This window comes from Cibotium barometz, chromosome 53 (genome assembly GCF_041138505.1).
Source record: "Cibotium barometz isolate CiBa-2024 chromosome 53, ASM4113850v1, whole genome shotgun sequence".
Lineage (NCBI taxonomy): Eukaryota > Viridiplantae > Streptophyta > Polypodiopsida > Cyatheales > Cibotiaceae > Cibotium > Cibotium barometz.
This window is the reverse complement of record NC_141098.1, coordinates 37,389,090-37,409,269: the sequence shown is the minus strand read 5'-3', so window position 1 is coordinate 37,409,269 and position 20,180 is coordinate 37,389,090. Positions and strand designations below refer to the sequence as shown.

At 41.4% G+C, this 20,180-nt stretch overlaps 2 protein-coding genes across 3 annotated transcripts; one reads left to right on the top strand and one right to left on the bottom strand.

Moving 5' to 3' along the window:
- The first annotated feature begins 3,159 nt into the window (after window positions 1–3,159).
- On the top strand, window positions 3,160–6,035 carry LOC147608596 (amino acid permease 3-like). The gene is made up of 7 exons (XM_086789237.1): window positions 3,160–3,637; window positions 3,761–4,000; window positions 4,108–4,201; window positions 4,302–4,519; window positions 4,629–4,774; window positions 4,911–5,138; window positions 5,256–6,035. The coding sequence occupies exons 1-7, from the start codon at window positions 3,484–3,486 to the stop codon at window positions 5,682–5,684; spliced, it is 1,509 nt and encodes a 502-aa protein (XP_086645363.1). The 5' UTR covers window positions 3,160–3,483; the 3' UTR covers window positions 5,685–6,035.
- Window positions 6,036–8,730: 2,695 nt separating this feature from the next.
- On the bottom strand, window positions 8,731–11,357 carry LOC147608595 (pentatricopeptide repeat-containing protein At2g03880, mitochondrial-like). 2 transcript variants are annotated; one of them, XM_086789168.1, is made up of 2 exons: window positions 10,507–11,281; window positions 8,731–10,411 (listed from the first exon to the last, which is right to left on the bottom strand). In XM_086789168.1, exons 1-2 carry the CDS (start codon window positions 10,563–10,565, stop codon window positions 9,076–9,078), a joined length of 1,395 nt encoding a protein of 464 aa, XP_086645294.1. In that variant the 5' UTR covers window positions 10,566–11,281; the 3' UTR covers window positions 8,731–9,075. The 2 variants fall into 2 exon arrangements, with proteins under 2 accessions (XP_086645294.1, XP_086645293.1); XM_086789167.1 differs by having other exon boundaries at window positions 8,731–11,357.
- Between the last annotated feature and the right edge of the window lie 8,823 nt (window positions 11,358–20,180).

Genomic DNA, 20,180 nt, shown 5'->3' with positions numbered 1-20,180 from the left:
TGAAATATTGTATTTAATTAACATGATATTTAATATTGTATTTAAATATTATTTTATTTATTTTATCTTTGAAATATTGTATTTAATTAATTAAATAGTAACAAGTGTTTCATTTGTATATCATGATTCACTATAGGAGATTGGACCATCACATTCCCTTGAGCGACATGGGAAATAGGACATCAGAGGTGATGATGATAATTAAGGAGGATCACAGACATCGGCATAGTAGCTCAGACGCAGAGGAGCATTAGATTAGTTATAGCTTATTTTGGTTTTACTCCTCTATACGAAGAGCTTATGTACTCTATTGTTTCATGATGATCATCAGAGTTTTATACATGGCCGATTTTTAAACAGTTCTTAGATTTGCTAATTTCACGATTTGAGAATATTAGCAGTGAAACTTGTGTTATTGATCCATGTTACAGTACTTGTATATATACAATTTTTTTTGTAAACTTTATCATCATTTTTATATACACACAGTTAGTGTGATGTTTGGTCTATATCGTTTTGTTAATTCTTTTATTAAAGCTCTATATTCTATCATTTGCATAAGAAGAAGAAGAAGAAAAATGTGTGTGTGTGTGTGTGTGTGTGTTTGTGTGTGTGTGTGTGTGTGTGTGTGTGTGTGTGTGTGTGTGTGTGTGTGTGTGTGTGTGTGTGTGTGTGTGTGTGAGAGAGAGAGAGAGAGAGAGAGAGAGAGAGAGTCAATGAAAGTTGTGTGAGAGAGAGAGTTGATGAAAGTTGTTAGAGAGAGAGAGAGAGAGAGAGAGAGCTAGAGCTACCATATATAAATCATGACATGGGATATAATAATAGTGTATAATATATAGTGTGTTGCATAGTGACACAGTTTGTGTTGCTATGCAACACAAAAAACCTTATTATTTCAATAAGTTTTTCCACCTTAAAATGTCGCTTATTAGCGACATAAAGTGTGTCGCTAAGAATGTCATTAGCTGGCATGTCCGATGCAACATTCTTAGAGCGACATGTATTAGGGGGCGCATACTGATGCTAAGAATGTCGTTATGGACCCCTCAATCTTGTAGTGGTTGTCAAGAGGCTAAGGAACTAAAAATTGACGTTGTGCTTCCTATTGTTAAAAAAAAGGAGGGGGAATGAAGAAAAAAAAGGGAGAGGGAAGGAAAGAAGAGAGAACAGAAGAGAGAACAGAAGAAGAGAGAAAGAGAACAAAATATAAAATTCATCTTCCATCTTAAATGTGATTTGCTTTAAAATTTAGTTTTTTCTCCTTTGTTTTCATTTGCAAAGAAAACATCACATCTACAATTGTGGTAAATATATTCCTTTTCTTGAAGTACATTTTCAATACATGTACTATGGCTATGCAAAAATTCACAAAATGTACTTATTTTCATTACTAAATTTTAAAATTACGTGCTTTGTAAATAGATGTTTTTTTTTCTTATCTCAAAGTTGACCTTGCAAAATTTTGATAATCTTTTGAAAAGACACTCTTGTTAGCTATGTTATGGGAATGTTTTTTGGGGACATCTCTCAAGGGACCCACTTAGCTTGTAACAATGTTACATACCACGCAAATCGTCTTTTTCTAGTACTTTTTATCTTAAGTAGTGTATATTATATCAATCTTGGGAACATCTCTCAAGGGACCCACTTAGCCTGTAACAATGTTACATACCCCTCAAATAGTCTTTTTCTAGTACTTTTTATCTCAAGTAGTGTATGCTACATCAATCTTGCAAGATATTGACAAGACTACACGTAGTTAACATTCAAAGTGATAACTCATTGATTTTGAGTCTTACTGAAAGGGAGTTACAACATCTCATGCTAGAGAAATTTGGTAGGATTATCAACCTTAATTTTGTTGTAATCTCTTACTTATGCACAATAGTGGTAATGTTTACTTTCACACACACATTGATGTTATTGGATTTTGCACCTATGAGTACATACAAACACTTATAAAAGTTCACATAGTGGTAATGTTTACTTTCACACACATTGATGTTATTGGATTTTGCACCTATGAGTACATACAAACACTTATAAAAGTTCACATACTAATGTAGAAAGATGTCTCAAAAATGTTCAAGACCTTGAATCTTTTCCTTTAAATTTGTAAGTAATCTTATCATAAATGAATGCACATATTGAGCAAAGTATCACTTACATAATTAGTTACACTCCTTAACAAAAAGTAAAAGAAGAGGAAAAAGTTGCTTGGTCATGATTCAAATCTTTAAGGAAATAAAATCTTGCAAATTATGCTCACTATGATAAGTGAGAGCATCAAATCGGCATTTGAGATGCACACATGACCCTCTAAGTGAGTCGTTTGATAGGAATTGGAAGGTGCATGGCATGGGAAGAGTCATGCTATGAACTGTTCAATCTTAAGAGGTGTCAAAACTCTGTCAAAATCACATTTGTCAAACATAACAAGTGTTAACATCAGCCAAGTTATGTGTCGGTGCGTGAGAAAGCACATGGAAGGTGCCACTAATGTGTGATGAATTGATAGTAGAGATTAATGATTGCTTGCCAAGTACATCCTTATGAAGAATGGGGACGAGGGAAAAAACAAGGCAGTGTTGTGATGACACTTATACATCATCAAGGTATCAAATTTGAGAGAATGAGAACACATGTAAGCCCCTCCATGCTCTTGTTCTCTTTTCCGATGATACCAAGGTATGAGAGAAGTGACTTTTGTGGAAGAGATCTTTTTAGAGGTAGCGATTCACCAAAGAGGAGGGATGGAGCACCTTAATATGACTCCTTGGCAAACAATATATACACTAATAAGATTCCTTAGAATTACAAAAATATCTAAGCATGGATTGGCAAACAATATATACACTTATAAGATTCCTTAGAATGACAAGAATATCTAAGCATGGATTCACCTATCTTTGTGCTAGACGTTAATTAGAAAAAGGAAAGCGTAATCTGCTTGGGTCCACGCGCAAGAGCTGCCGCGTCGCAATTTCTGCACGTTGAGCACGGGATTTCTATCGTGGGGAGTGCCAGAACGCACTCTATCTCGGTGTGTGTACTGATCAGGGACTTAATGTTCTTTGCTAGTAGGCAAGCCTCATATATAAAGGCCAGCGTGGTAGGAAGGTCCAACACCCAATGATCCCCCCCCCCCCCCCCCTCTCTCTCTCTCTCACACACGCACACATAACACCCAGTCTGCATCTGATCTCTCTCTAGTCTTGGTCTCTTTTTCTCCCCCTCTCTCTCTCTCTCACACACACACAAGACACCCCCGCGCGTAGCTAGTATACTCCGCGGCTCCAAATATATGCATTGATCTCTCACTCTCTCTCACACACACACACACATACCTATAGCCCGCGGCCTCAATTACATTTTGCATTGATCATCTACACAGTACAGCTCCTCATCATCACAGTACTAGTGCTGCATCGTATAGCATCGCCATAAGAGCGCCTAGCTACACAGCTCGCCCGGCGGCCGCAAATGGATCCTTCTTTGCAAGCACAATATAATAATAATCAGAACGCCACCACCTATCTTCATGTCCACCAGCTCGAGGATGGGCTCTCCGGCGCAGCTGCTGATTTGTCCTACGATGCCATTAACGTAGACGATGATGGGCGGCCGAAGCGAACAGGTAGCCCAATTGCATGACTGCATCCAGCTCATTATACGCCGCCGTATCATTCATCGCGCTCTCGTCAATCAAGATCACGGCAATTTTGCTCATAGCTGCTTTCATTATATTGATAATGTGCAGGGACGTTCTGGACGGCATCCGCCCACATCGTGACGGCGGTGATCGGGTCGGGCGTGCTGTCGCTGGCGTGGAGCATCGCTAAGCTGGGCTGGGTCGCGGGGCCCATCGCCCTCCTAGTCTTCGCAATCATCACCTACTTCACCTCGCTCCTGCTTGCAGACTGCTACAGATCATCATCCACAGGCGGCTTGCTTTCCAAACGCAACTACACCTACAAGGACGCCGTTCGATGCAACTTGGGTAGGATTAACAAACCTATTCCACCAAACCACCTTGCCCTGCTGCATCGTGTTTTACCAATCGCTCTATGAGAGTTGACGCATACACTTGTTTGTGAATATGCGCAGGAGAAGCTCACACTAAGTTTTGTGCAATCGTTCAATACACCAACTTCGTGGGCATCGCAATCGGCTACACAATCACAGCCTCCATCAGCATGGTGTAAGCGTCATGATCATACTCGCCCTCCCTTTGCCCAAGTAATTTGCTACTCATGGTGTAACTAATGCAAGTGCGCTTACCTCTCTTCTTGTCTCCACAGTGCCATTGCAAGGTCCAATTGTTTCCACCTACATGGCCACCACACACCATGTTACACTTCCATCTACCCTTACATGCTTCTGTTTGGAGGAGTACAAGTTGTCCTATCACAGATCCCTACCTTCAGCAAGCTCTGGTGGCTCTCCATAGTCGCAGCTGTGATGTCCTTTACTTACTCTTCGATTGGAGTGGGCTTGGGTATAGGCAAAGCCGCGGCAGGTCTCTCTCTCTCTCTCTCTCTCTCTCTCTCTCTCTCTCTCTCTCTCTCTCGTAAAAGAAGTACGACAACGCGGAATAATCTCATTAGGATTAATGATCTCATTCGCAGAGGGCGGGCATTTACAAGGCACACTTGGTGGCTTGTTTTATACGGGTGAGTCGAACTCTCGACTTGACAACATATGGCCAATCTTCCAAGCCCTCGGAAACATTGCTTTTGCCTACTCCTACTCCATGATCCTCATCGAAATCCAGGTATTTCCTCTAGGCTTGTTGCAGCACATCAGCTCAGCATGCCACCACTCTTTGTTGAAAATATTTCTTCACGTATGCTATAACATAATATATGGATCAATGTTATCATCATTTAATAAGAACTCCTGCAATGCAGGATACGATCAAATCTCCTCCTTCAGAAATTCAAACTATGAAGAAGGCCAACCTCGCAGGAGTCTCCACAACCACCATCTTTTATATGCTGTGCGGATGCATTGGTTATGCGGTCTTTGGAGACAATGCCCCTGGCAACCTCCTCACTGGCTTTGGATATTATGAGCCTTACTGGCTTGTTGACATTGCAAATGCGTGCGTGGTGGTACACCTTGTGGGAGCATTCCAGGTCTGGTTCTATTTAGTTCCTTTAAGAACTTTTAAATCTCCCTCCTTCTGTACTGCCATGATGGTCTTTTTGTTTAGTACTTTCAAGTGCTAATTAGTCACCTCTTCTATTTTGCAGGTCTTTTGCCAACCACTCTTTGCATTTGTTGAAGAATGGGTATCCCTTTCTTTCCCAAAAACCCGGGTAGTCCACAAGCACTATCAGATAACTCTCCCATTTTATGGACTTGCATACCATCTCAACCTCTTTAGGTTAGTGTGGAGGACAACCTTTGTGATCTTTACCACTCTAGCCTCCATGCTCCTCCCATTCTTCAATGACATACTGGGGGTTCTGGGTGCCTTTTCATTCTGGCCTCTCACGGTTTACTTTCCCATTGAGATGTACCTTGCCCAATCCAAGACACAGAGGTGGAGTCTCAAGTGGTTGCTTCTTCAAGGGCTCAGTCTGCTCTGCTTACTGATTTCCTTGGCAGCTTTTGCCGGATCCATAAGAGGTGTGATAAAGGATCTCAAGACATACAAGCCCTTCCAAACACACTCTTGATTCCTACCAAGTGGGGGAATTTGAGATAGATACTCTTCCCTGTGGCCAAAATTTTCGGTTTGATCACTGTGGAGATGCAGGTTGAAAGAGTTGCTAAATGTGCTTGTTGCAACAAACTATCTCATCTCATCCAGTAAAACCTTACTATTTCTTTTTTGAAAGATTAAATATATGCAAGTATCAAGGGTGGAACCTGTCTTTCATGTTTTTTTTAAAATTATATGTAAACCATCAAGGTTCAAACCTTGGATCTGCACAGAGTCGGTAAAGACATGTCAAGTGCTAAAGGGCACCAAAAAAGTCCACGGTCTTTATGGAAATCTTAAAGTGACATGCCACTTTTTGAATTTATATCATATTTGTGCAACACGGTGAACACATAAATATTGCTGAACTGAGTACCATGTTCCTATCAAAAAGATGAATTTGATGGATTCTTTGAAGGCTTTCAAATGTTTAATTAGAACAAGCATTCCATTAGTTGTGTGATCAAAGATGGAATTTTCAGGTGTATGCCACTCCAAAAACTATACATAAAAAAAACAAGATGAAAGACCAGTTCTCCCTTCCATCCGTTGGAGATTTGAGATTCATGCGCACCATGAAAGCTTGACTCCAAGAAAGTGTTACTGCATAAAGCACCATCTCTTTGTATGGAGCATGATAGAAATAGCAAAGGGTGTCGGTCCAGTCAGTTAAGTGCATGTGCATAGTTGCATGTGTAAAGAATACTTCCACACTCCCCCTGTCTAAAACCAAACAGTGGTTTTGTGAGGGAATATGCAAGGTGCATGAATACACAAATATTCGTGATGGGAGATGTATGAGTTACTAATAAGCCCGGATCAAATGGGGCTTTGATGATGTACGACATGAGGGATGTAAGTGTGGGAGTTGATGTCAGAGAAGCCACCAGCAGCGGCTTCATCTTTTATGCAGGTCGGAGGGAAATTGGTGAACCTGTTAAGGGCTGAGCCATTTGTTGTTTCTTTTCAGGCTGCGGTGGTAGGAGCACTGTTGAATGCACCTCTCAAACTGTTGCCTGCATGCGTTGATTCGAGTTTTGTGTTGGAAGGTTTTCGATCACGGCCAGCATAAACACGAACCATTGCAAATGTTATTAGGCGATGAAAGTTAGCATTTCTCTCTGAAATTTGGAATGATTAAAGGTGTCCAAGATCAGGGCGGTTAAGACAGTGGTGGCAATGATACCATGTAAGATTTAAAAAGAGGCAGCGCAAGAGACACAGGCGAGTGAAGATATATGTGTAGCAGTCATAACCCCCGGTTTGTAGTGTAATTTTCTAGGCTGAAATTCAGAGATCCTGGTTGTTGCCTTTAATTTTAAGGGATGAAATTTGTACATTTTAGTTATAAATCCCTGTATTTGTATGATTTCTTTTAATTTTAGGGGTTTAAAAAAACTTTTTTCTTTTGCACTGAATGTTGAACACGATTATTTTTTAATTCTTGAATGATTGACTGTACATATAGGCACTGAAACCTGAATGGGTACGCCCTTACCCTTTAATTAATTACTGTGATTATAATTTAAAATTTTTAATTACCACTATGTTCATTACATAAATCTCACAAAAGGAAATTTCTTTTAAAGAACAGAAGAGGCCTTTGAGATCACTGATAAGCTCATAAATGTGACTTGCCTGTTGGAGTTGCCAAGTCAAAAGTGGATGCACCCACTATTTCATACACAGATCCTTGGGGAGAATCATGGTATCTCCACCTCAAGAAAACAAGCTAGAGACAGTTAATGATGATGAACTCCAAAGAAACCTTGGTTTTAGAGATATGCGAAAGGGGAAAAATCATGAAGGACCTACATAGTTTAAAGGATATGCAATGTACCAGATGTTTTGGTTCTCAAACAAGTCAATTCACCTGCAATCTTGATCAGGAAGCAATGTTCCACCTATGGTTCACAAAATGCAGCATATGCCAATCCACCAGATTACAGGGATGCAGGCAGGCATAGCATCCACGAAGTAATAAGAAGGGGCTGCTTGACGCAGCAACACTTCATAGGTCCTCCAGCGTTTTCACATCAATAAGAACCAGGCAAGACAGCCACCAGATGAGGCTCTCAACAAGTTAAAACAGGCCAACCAGCCATCATGTACAAAGGCCCAGATTGCTGACCAAGTGGCCAGGCAAGTACAACAGATCCAGCCTGTCTTGCACCATCTCTGGAGGTTGCCTTTAGGCCTTGTCTTGGCCCCTTGCTGCCTGACAAATGCAAGAGTGTATTTGTATTTGTGAAGCAAGCCCAAGGAATGGAGGAGATTTGATGGAGTGAGTCCGTTCAAGTACAGGAGAAGGTAGGGTACAAATGTCAAATTGCAACGACATGTATGTAGCATGGGTGCTCGTAGAGGTGTGTTTATGATTGATTGATTGTGATTAGCACCTAATCGGGCATCAATAGGCTACCTTGCTTGCATGCTCTATGCACCCTCTACTTGGTGCATTTGGCCCTCTTTCTTGCCCTTTGGCTAAGCACACACAAGCTATTTGGTACAGAATTTGCAAAACACAAGCCTTAATTAAAAAAGCAGGACAATATTACAATGCACTGACACAATAGCCCTTACAAACATGTGAATTTAGTCACATATTCTCAAGCTCTGAGGTGGGCAATGGGTAGAAGCACGTCCACGTTACACTCGAGAGAGTGTGCATGTGACAGTGTACTACAAGGAGAGCATGCCCAAACAGCTTGACAAGAATCATATAACCTGTGAGACACTAGCAGCAGCAGCCTCTGGCTGATGAAATTATTATGCCATGGACATGCCTCGTCAATGCATGTATGGGCTGTGGTAGCACACACATAACAGTAAACAAAGGTTCTAGACAGTATCCATTTTCAAAGTACCTTGACACCACAGCGTCTTATGTGTATGGGTGGTGGTAGCACACACATAACACTGAAGAAAGGTTCTGGATAGTATCCATTTTCGAAGTACCTCGACACCACAGCATCTTATCCTAGCATAACGAATATGGGCAGAGCACTAACGTCCAAATAGGCACATGAAATCGGATATGTTTTCATCCTAAACCTTAAAACCAATCGTCTCAAAAATTGACAAGCCTCTCCATCCAGATTACCCAGATCAGCATGAGATCAGGTAACTACTTGTACAACCTCAAAAAACAGCCACCTTCAAGAAAGCCTCAATGGATAGCTTAACAACGATTAACAACTACTCTTAACACCTACATTTTTGAGGAAAATAATACAAATATACAGCTATCCTAAAAGCTCTCGTCCATTTTCCTGATATTGTAGGTCTTTTACATTGAACTGGACGTCTGCTAGCAAGACCTCTTGCAAATAATTGTTCCTTTTCTTACTGTACAAAAGAACACTTCACCAGTAGTCTCCACAAGAGCAAAACCCATGCCTAAAATGATGAAAACGGTAAGCATCCCTCACAATAATCTCCCTTCCTACCACCTTGGTGATAACCTTGATGGCAGTGTGACAGTCTGGACATATTCGGAGGTTCTTGATAACATGAAGAGGGGTTCCTGGGGCTGTGGACATAAGGCCGAATGTGATAGCTAGCTTCTCACTATGGTAAAGGAGGAGCCTCTCTTTCACCTCATCCTCAACATCATGAAGCACAACCTTTGTGTCAGGCAAATAACCTGCCTCTCTCATCTGCACATTCAAACACTCTAACTCCCTATATATATCTTTAGTTTGGGAGTGTGATGAATCTGTTACACAAAATTCATGCACTCTATTATTTACTTCAATTTTGCTGCAACCCCGTTGCTTCTTCACTCCCCTTGCTATCATAAGTTTCCTAATTTTATCTACATCATCCCATTTACTTTCTGCAGCATAGATGTTGGATAATAGGACATATGCAGAATCCCGCTTAGGGGACAGCTCAATGACCCGTTCTGCAGCACGTTGCCCCCGAAACAAGTCCCTGTAAATCCTGCAGGCACCAAGCAAAGTTTCCCATTGCAGAGCATTGGCTTGAAAGGGCATAGTGTTGATCACATCCTCGGCATGCTCTGTTCTCCCAGAGCGCCCAAAGAGATCAATCATACAGCCATAGTGCTTCATGGTTGGCCTAATGCCATAATTTCTAATCATGGAGGAGAAAAAGTGACACCCCTTTTCCACAAACCCTGCATGGCTGCAAACATTTAGAATGCTGATAAACGTGATTGCATTTGGCTTAAAACCTTCCTTAAACATCTGATCAATAAGTCGGAAAGCTTCTTTGCCAACACCATGTTGTGCACATGCTGCTATCATGGTACTCCATGAGATCACGTCGTGCCGATGCAAATTGTCAAACACCATCCGTGCATCTTTCAAGCTCCCACACTTGCCATACATGCTGATGAGGGCAGTCCCCAAGACAATGTCTGACCCTAACCCACAGTCAATAATGTGTTGATGAATTGACTTGCCCTGTGTGAGGGCTGCTGAAGTGGAGCATCCACCAAGTGCACCGACAAAAGTGACCTTGTTCGGTTGCAACCCTTCCATTTTCAGTTGCTCAAACAGTTGAAGGGCTTCCTTGCCTTGCTCTGCCTGGGCATAAACACCAATCATGGCATTCCAGCAAATCAGATCCCGACAGTGCATTCTGTCAAAAACCCGCCTCGCAGCATCCGGACCCCCACACTTGCCATACATATGGATGATCGCCGTTGCCAGGACGACATCAGGCTCATATCCACTGCACACAATGGCAGCATGGATCAACATGCCCTGTTTAAGGTCCTCTAGGACAGAGCATGCATTGAGAACACCAATGAAAGTGATTTTATCTACCTGAATGCCGAGCTGCTGCATTTTATCGAACAGAAGCAAAGCTTTCCGACCATGTCCATGCTGAGTGTAGGCAGAGATCATGGCATTCCAGGACACCAGGTTCATGTTCCGCATGTCAGCAAAGGTGTGCTCGGCTTCGGGCAAGCTCCCGCAATTGGAATACATGATGAGCAAGAGGTTCCTCAGGTATTTGTCCTGGTCCAGACCAAGGCGGGTCAAAAGGGCATGGGCACTCCTGCCATGGGGCAAGGTCTTGCAGCTGCGCAAGACATCTGCATAGATAGAGGTGTGCACAGAGCCGTTTTGGCTCAGCAGCCATGCTAAGTCGGGATCTTTCCCACTATCAAGTTCAGGTAGATCGTGCACATGAGGTTTCGGAACCATGGTCATGATGGGGCGCCGTTCACCCGCATCCCCTTCTTGCAGGCTTGGGTGGAGGGAGCCAGAAAACAATGATTCTTCCGCGTGTAAACATGCCAAGCTCATGTATCTCCTGAACAAGCTGTCAAAGAGTACCTACACAGTCTCTTTGCTGTCTGGATAATGTAGTGCTGCTTGTGTCACATAGCGTTTGAGGGCGTTCCTCCTCATGCATCACCTGTTCTCTTGTGCAGGAAGGACAAGCCTGCTCTGTAATAAAGCAAAAATGAATTTGCTAAATACCTGTCCTGGCGAGACTTCTGGACAGTCTTCGCTCAGCTAGTTTTTTCTCACAGCATGTTTTCACAACAAAATCAGTCAAAGCTTGGATGATTGGTTAATTTTGGGCGCTACATTGCACTCCACTCATTTTTTTGTGCTATAAAGAGGAATCCATACACAGGCCAAGCCCAAAAAATGAGTGGAGTGCCTGTGTATAAAGAGTGTAATCTAATATTTCCACCCTTTTGAGTCCTCTCGGAAGAATGGACAGTGAGACTTTCTATGGAAAGATTTGATTGGCAGGTTGAGACTATTTGGAAGAACTCCCTGAAAACAGCTCTTGATGGGGGGGGCAGTGAGGAAGGTGGAGATGGATCCTAAAACTGCCCTTGCATGATTAATAAACCGGAGGTAAAGGAGTTGCACCTGGGATGTGAAAGGTATTAAAGATTTTTTTTTTAAATGCAATCTTTTGGAGTTTGGTTAGGGATTGGGGGCTTTCCATTTTAGCTATCCAAGAGCATAACCTGTTTGGTTAGGGATTGGGGGCTTTCCATTTCAGCTATCCACCAGGAACATAACCTATTTGGGGATAAAGTATTTAGAAGGGATAGCTTTAAAGATTGGGCAGTGTATTATGGGGGGACTGGCTATGGCTACCGTGGAGTGATGACCATCTTAAAGAAATATGTGAACCCCTCTTTAGTTGCTAATCACCCCCAATGGTAGGGCTCTGGTGGTGGAGATTCAGATAGAGGGGGAGAGGCTTTGGGTAGTGAATATATATGGAGCTCATAATTATAAGGAGAGGGGGAGTTTATGGGATTGTTTCTCTGGCCTTAACATCCAGGGACCCTGCATCTTGATGGGGGATTTCAACATGGTGCACTCAGATAGAAGTGGAGGGAGTACTATATTGATGGGTCTAGAAAAGAAGAAGTGGGATGAGCTTAGAGGTAAGATGGGGCTTGTTGATGGGTGGAGCTTGGGAGACAGAGGAATGGACCTTGGCCATACTTACTTCAGTTTACAATACTTTGGCTCCTCCTCCAGGTTAGATAGGATTTTGTTGAGTCATCAAGCCACCTGGGTCCCTCGTTCCTTAAAGCTTGAAATTGATAATTCATCCTCCCTCTCAGATCACATGCCCTTGAAATGGGAATGGCATGTGAAAGACTCGGAGGAGAAAAAGTTAAACTAGTTTCCCACCAGGAAGTTAAGGGTCAACAACTCCCTGCTCAAAGATGAGCTGTTTATTAGGTACATTGAAGAGGCAATTAGCAGATCGAGAAGGAGAGGGAATATTGATGGGGCTTGGAGGTCCTTTGCAAATGAGATGTAGGGTGTTATTAGAAGGGTGGGGAAGTTGAGAGCTCATGAGAAAAACCATAGGAGGAAGAGCTGGAGTGAACAGCTACTAGAGGTATTACAAAAGAAAAGGCAGGTGGGGAAGCTTACTGAGGAAGAGATTAGTCTCTATACTAAATGCCAATTAAGTCTTAAACAGGAGGATGACAAACTTGCTAGCTCTAGCCTTGAGGCCTTTAGAAGGAGAACCTTTACCTCAAGAAAGAAGCCTAATAGATACTTATTTAAGTTAACTAAAGATAAAGGAAGTAGGGAATTGGCCCTAGGACTTATTAGAGATGAAAATGGGCAGGAGTTGGGTAAGACTGAATAGGTGATTAGGAAATGGGTTACCGTAGATTCTTTGGATCCACTTTAAGCTTGAAAGAGGATGAGTCCAAAAGAAGGTTTGCTACAAAAAATAACCTGTTAAACCTGGTCAAGTTTAGACTCTGATAAAGCTAGATGGTTGGAGAGGGATGTAGACATGGATGAACGTTGGTTAGCCCTCCTCAATTTGGGCAAGGAAAAATCTCTAGGTTGGGATGGTCTCTCAGTGGAATTTTTTCTCTCCTTTTGGCCCTCTTTGAACATTTGTAAAGGAGCCTTTAGCTCTGGGGTTTTGGACAAGGATCTCAAGGTGAAACTCATCCCCAAGCAAGCTGCTTATAGCAGGTCTAACCACTGGAGACCTATCACACTGCTTACTGTGGTATACAAGATCCTTGCCAAAGTTATTGCCTTAAGGATTTCTCCTCTTCTTCAAGAAGTGGTATCTAGGAAACAATATGGATTCATGAAGGGAAGATGTATCTATGACAATATTTTGGCTGCCATGATTGATGACTCCTACTGGATGTGGTTTAATGGTGTGAAATTGGACAAAGGGTCATCAGCTAAGTTCCTTTATCTAGAGCAAAGGAAAATTGATATGAATACTCAATACTGCAATAGAGTCTGGAAAGTGAACTGGAAAGTAGGTACCTTGAGGAAGAAGTGGAAGCTTATTTGGGAGTCAAACATTCCCTTGAAATTTCAGGTCTTTCTATGTAGAGTCTGCTTGCTAGCCCTTCCCATTGGGATCAAACTCCTTCAAAGAAATTTCACTTCAGGATATTGTCCTCGGTGCAAATCTACACTAGAAGATGGAAGGCATGCATTTTGGGAGTGCTCTGCTATCAGTAGAACTTGGGCTAAAATTGGAAAATGGGTTGCTAAGTCCTTAGGTGTTCAAGGTCTCTGCTGAGGGGATTGGGTTCTAGGTAGGGGAGTGGTCTATGAAGATGTTACTAACCTGCTTTTCAATATTATTAGGTATGGCTGCTTATGGGAAATTTGGGTTTCTAGTAGAAATAATATTGTATTTCAGAGGGAGAGGAATACTCATCTTAATGTCACTGAACTGATGTATAGATGTACTCATCTCTGTTGGTCTATATACTATGCTAACAAACTAAATGATGCTAACACTTTTCAGGCAATTCACTCTTTTTGCAGCCTAGGATCAGCTGACCTATTAACTCTTATACATACTAGGCTGCCAAGGTGCCTAACATCTGGTTGTATGCAGGATCACTCTTGGATATCTCAAATTTGGACCAAGGACTAAAAGATGGTACCGCAAGGTTAAGCATCCTCTCTACACATTTGGGGCCTTCGTTGAGAACCCCCTAGGTACCAAACCAGTTTGTCAAGGTGTGGACTGGTATATAAGTATTGGAAAAGATCCCCCCAAAGGCTACACCACTGAAGTGATGATGATTTCATGCATGTAGCGTGGATATCATGTATCTTGGATCCAATCTTTTTTTGTGTCGGAAGATGATAGATGGGATATGTTATGCAAGCTGTAAATAGTAATGTAAAAGTGTTGGAGCGATCTCTGGTGCTCAATTTGGGGCCCATGATAGATTGAACTTTTTGTAAATCTTTCCACTTTTTATATTATATTATAATTACCTTTCTCCCAAAAATATAAAAATAAAGAGTGTAATCCACCTTCATTCCATTTGAAGCCTTCAGAGGGCATTAAAGCCCTTCAAATCTTCTAGAGAAAGCCTCCTTAAAAAAGGGTTACAAAAGAAGGCCACTATTTTGAAATTTTCTCTAAATTTTAGACATAAATCTCTCTCTCTCTCTCTCTCTCTCTCTCTCTCTATATATATATATATATATATATATATATATATATATATATATATATTAGACATAAACATATATATTTTGAAGGTCAACCTAGTTTATAGCTTTCAAATTGAAGGTTAGACATACATATATATATTTTGAAAGTCAACCTAGTTATGGCCTTCAAATTGAAGGTTAGGATAGGCCTTCAAATTACAATCATGCGTCCTTCCATTATTCTCATTGGATGATTCCCCCCCTGTAAGGTTCCCCCTTCTAAAATAGGGGAAACACTTAAGATAGTCCACTAAGTCTTAACTTGGAAAAAATCTCCTATTTATCGACACCTTGACCATGTAGAGATTCAAGGATACGATTCATAGGTAAGACCTAGTCCTATCCCGCACGGGGAGCATGATCTTCTAAAAATCAAATCACCCATAGAGTAATTGATCGAAAATTGGGCAACCACTAGACTTGATTTCTAGAGGCAACGCTTTTTTCCTCATCCATGCAAGGCACAGTCGTTGGCCTAGTCTTCTAGAATAAAGTTGCCCAAGAACCTATTTATCTAGCATAGGGCTTTCACTTAATCTGTTGGAAAGCTACCCAACTAATCGGGTCCACACGTCCGTAGGTTGGTGTCGTCGGGGCATTCCATCCTCCCACTTTCCACCCTCCTCACGCGTCATTTTGTTTTTTAATTAATCCTACCACACTGTTTGACATAAATAAACATGTTCCTTAATTAAGGCCCTTTTCACACAAGGTTTGTTAAAACAGTCTTTTTTCACAATACAATAATGCCAAAGACAAGATATATAAAAAAAGTTTATACATGAATCAATTCCAGACAAGCTAAACCGGCTCTCTTATTCTTTTCCTTTATACTGCTGATGATCTAGAATTCGGTCTTCCAGTCTCTACATGCTGGGCAAAACCCTACGGGACCATACACCTCATCGTCGACCACTGGCGAGGACTCAAGCCGGCCTGTCGCCCTCTCAGGCTCCATTGCTCGATCCTCCCGCCCCTCAGAGGAGGGATGTCTGCATACTAGGGTGGGCTTATTCACAGCACTAGCCTAGGCCCTCAGAACTAGACAGCATCGTAATCTCTTGCCTCAATTGGCGAACCTTATTCTCCCAATGGTATGAGGGATACCTTGGGCCATTCTCGAGCTTTCCTAACGACACCACCTGGCTACACAAGCACGGAACGGAGTTAGCGTTGAAGCCAGGAAAAACTTGCACTCTTTAAAGATAACAATTTCAATACAATTCATTGAATACATCATCATTCAATTCGTAACTTCATACAATTTTATGTCATTATTTTAAAAGGAAAAGATACACATTTATTGACACTAATATTTTTTTTTAAAAAAACTCTTCTTTAAAAGATGACCAAGCTAACCTGGCCACCATCTCCTTGAGGAGCTTGTAAAGGGAGCGTTGGAGCTGCATCGGGAGCATCTTCTCTAATCTCGTTGTTGCGCGCTTCTCTCTCGAGGTAATATTCTGATATTTTCGGGAAGGGGCCAGCTTGGACGTCCTCTTGTAGAGCTCGCTGTCACGGTCGAAACGCTCCAGTCATATCTCAATTCTGAGATCGTTTGCTCACCGTATGAGTAAAGGAGTTACCCCCTGCCATAGCCAAGAAGACATCCTATATCCGACACATGAAGAAGAGCAAGTTTTGCATATGCCCCATGGGCTATGAGGTGAACAGTCCACGAATAGTGGAGGCCATTTATTATGACTGTGTTCCTGTGATTATAGCAGACAACTTTGTGCTTCCCTTTAGTGAGGTGTTGAATTGGCACGCTTTCTCACTTGTAGTGAAAGAGGAGGAGGTGCCTCGGTTGAAGCAGATTCTTTTATCTATCCCGGCTAACTCGAGCTGGGTACATATTTCTTAAGCAAACTGACATGGAATACATCATGTACCTTGAGATGGAAGAGATGAGTCCAATCTTAGAGAGTCGAGCAGTTTTTGGCTGAGGTTGGGTGGAGAAAAATGTGAGCTCTGAGCATCCCTTTAAAGGAAGAAGGTTGCCTAGCCTTTGTTGTCTTGAAACTGGTATCAGAGCAGCACGTCGATTCACAGCGCCCAATGTTTTCATGCTTTGAGCATTGCACTCTATAGAGACGTCGACCACTACTTCTATGCTTAAATCAGCCGTCAAGTCGACAAAAAAATAGTACCATCATTAGCACCCACGGGTATCAAACCATGCAGGCCAGTTTGAAACATGTGAGACAGCATTTTCTGTGGCACTACAAGCTTCCTTCTAAGTATGATGCCTTCCACATGATACTTCACTCTGTCTGGCTCAGACGCCTTGCTTCTGTGGCTGTAAATACTTCTTAGTGCATTTTACAGTACCTTGTTTCATCCCTGTAAATCCTCCTCAAGAACAGTATATATTTTCACAATTTTTGAAGTAGAGTTCTTACAGTGACCTCAAAACCACCAGGCTCACCACGATGCTATGCTCAATTGGGCGGCACTTGGCCGCCCCCTTCCGGTTGAGGACATTCATTTCATGCAGAAGGAGAGGAGCTTTGTCTGAAGTCAGTGAGCGGTTAGGATGAGTTGAATGTGGTGGCTCTTGGTAGTAGCAAAAGCCCTTTTCTTCATGAAACTATTCATTGAGTCTCTTGGCAAATATGGGGCATGGCATCTCTCGTTTCCATGGGCTCTGTGGTTCCTTCATCAATGTATGCATTTATTTGGCTCATTTCTTCCCAAAGCTCCTCGCTTGAGATAGATTCGAAGGAGCTTCACCTTCTTAAGATACTCTATTGATTTTTGGTTGTTTTGATGTGACAAAGTCTAGGTGGGCTTTGAGAGGAAGTAAGGGTTGTTGACCCACTACAAAAAATTGGAGTTGTTTCCATAACAATTAGAAGCATTTCTCTCACATGAATAGCTCTCACTGAGTGTTGGTGGATGGCTAGACAAGTAGGTTTGGTAACAGCGTTATTTGAAAATAATACGTTCATAAGGGAGTTGTTGTGTGAGAATTCCCGCAGACACTCCTGCTTGGAAGCATATTGAAGATGAGTGGCCCAGCTTTAAAACAGAGACTTCTTAGCCCTTTATCCCGAGAAATAGAATTAGAGCACCTCTTTGTGTAATTGTAACATACCCATCTTCACTAATAATCAACAACATCACTTCTCAATCCCCTTACTCTAGCATAGGTAATGAGTCTACACAAGGGGATTCTAGGGCACTCATCTGAACTGAGTAGCCTGCATCTAGAAATGATGTCACCCCCTCCCACAAGATCCAAGCTAATGTCCTCAATGAAAGAGTTTGTCTCATCTTCCCTTCCATCTAAAACATGGACATCTATAGATGAGACGCTATGTGACATCTCTTGGAGGATTGGATTATGATCGCATACATGCATGCATCAATGATTGTATTCTCTTTCGTGGGACGCATAAGGAGGCTCGACATTGTCCCACTTGTGGTGAAGCAAGGTATAGAATAGATGTGAAGAGTTTTAATGTACCTCGTAAAGTCTTGCGACACTTTCCTATAATTTCTCGCATCAAACACATGTTCAAGTGCAAATCCATAGCGGAGCTCATGTCATGGCATTCCTCACATCGATCGGATGATTATATGAAAATTTGAGAATTGTCTTTGCAAAGCACCTCCCGATCTTCGCAAGAAAGCTCGAAAGTTCCACTTGAATAGTCCATCGTGGGAACAGCCTCTTGGGTACAAAGGTATAAACCTTTGTAAGGCTATTTGATTTTCTTCCTCTCTTAAAAGAAAAAATTTCAAAAACCTTTGAATTTTGAAGAAGCAAATTTCAAAGAAACGCCTGCGCTATCCTGCAACATGGCCTGATGGTTCAGTTGGGTCCACTAATCCGTCGGCTGAATAATAGCGTAGGCTATAAGATGCTCTGAACTGTGGCCTACACTAGGTAATAGCTATGCAAAAAAAAAAACTCTTGGCTATTGTTTCAATGGCAGTGCAATACTGCTGGTCAACAACTAAGGTAGGAGTGAAATCATATGCATAAGGCATAAGGCTTATGCATAAAGCATAAAGCTTAAGCATAAGGCCTTATGCATAAAGCATAACGCTTAAGCATAAGGCCTTAAGCACGAGGCATTATGCATAAAGCATGCACGAGCATTATGCATAATGCATTATGCATAAATCTTATGGGTAAATCTACAAAGAAAAACCTCAGCACCCAAGGGTGCAACAATAATAGAGGAAAGATATGAAAGCACTTACCTCTTTTTCATGATGTTAAAAGAGAGGATAAGAGGACCTACAAAACCAACAAAAGGGTGAGCAAAAGATTAGTAATGCATACATACAAACCAAGAAAATATTAAGAATATTAGTAATGCATACATACAAAAGATTAGTAATCAAATATTACAAAAATATAATAAACAAACCAAGAGGCCTATCTTGGTTATTTGTGATTTTTGAGGTAAAAATCTGTAAAATAGTCCAAAAAAAAGTGAGCTATATAAACACTTGATTAGCTTAAGCAGCACAAAAGAAAAATAGGGTTCAAGAAGAAGAGCAAGTGTAAGACCAAGAGCAAGAGCAAGAGCAAGTGTAAGACCAAGAGCAAGAGCAAGAGCAAGAGCAAGATCAGCAAAAAGAAGAAGAAAAGAAGAAGAGAAAGAGACTCCACAACCTTAAGGTATGTACCAAGGTAAACTCTTACTCCACAGTCCTTTTTATAAAGCAGATTTACAGCCTAGTGAGATGAAGCTTGAGAGGGTGATAGAGGCTTGAGAGGGTTAGAAGCTTGATAGGGTGAGAAGAACTGCGTTTTGTCAAACTACTGGCAAAACACTCTCGGGTTCAATTTTTGGTCTTTTTCGCCACAGTGCGCGTCTATTTTTGTGTCTATAAACACATTCGTACACGCGTCTATTCTGTAGAGTAGACGCGTTTATAGATGCACTTGTAGACATGTTTTTAGATGCGTGTACAGAACAGTTTTTAAACACACATAAAAAGATGAAAATTATTTATTCTTTTTTTGAATATGTAGGATGTCTTCATCAATCAGTTCTTCTAGTGATGATGAGTCTCTTCGTGTTCAAAATCGAGATCGTTGGTTGCAACAAAAAATAAAATGTATGTGTGATCGTTGTCAAGGATATATGCGTTGACAATGTTGCATTACGATGAATCACATGTCAATGTATGGAAAATGGAAACCGACGGGGTCAATGGAAAGTATACTTTGCTTATATTGTAAGAATTTAATTTAAAAATTAGTATTCAATGGAGACTCACATTGAAATAATGCATCGTACCCTTCTATGTTAACTCAATGGAAAGTATACTTTGCTTATATTGTAATAATTTAATTAAAAAATTAGTATTCAATGGAGACTCACATTGAAATACTCGTGTGTAGGATAATGCATTATACCCTTCTATGTTAACTCATAGGTGGCGTCAAGAGGCCAAGCGTCGTAGAGAAATGGCAAAGGCTTCACAAAACATAGAAGTGGTGGAGGATTGGAATGATGGAGATACAAGCCCACCACCCTTTT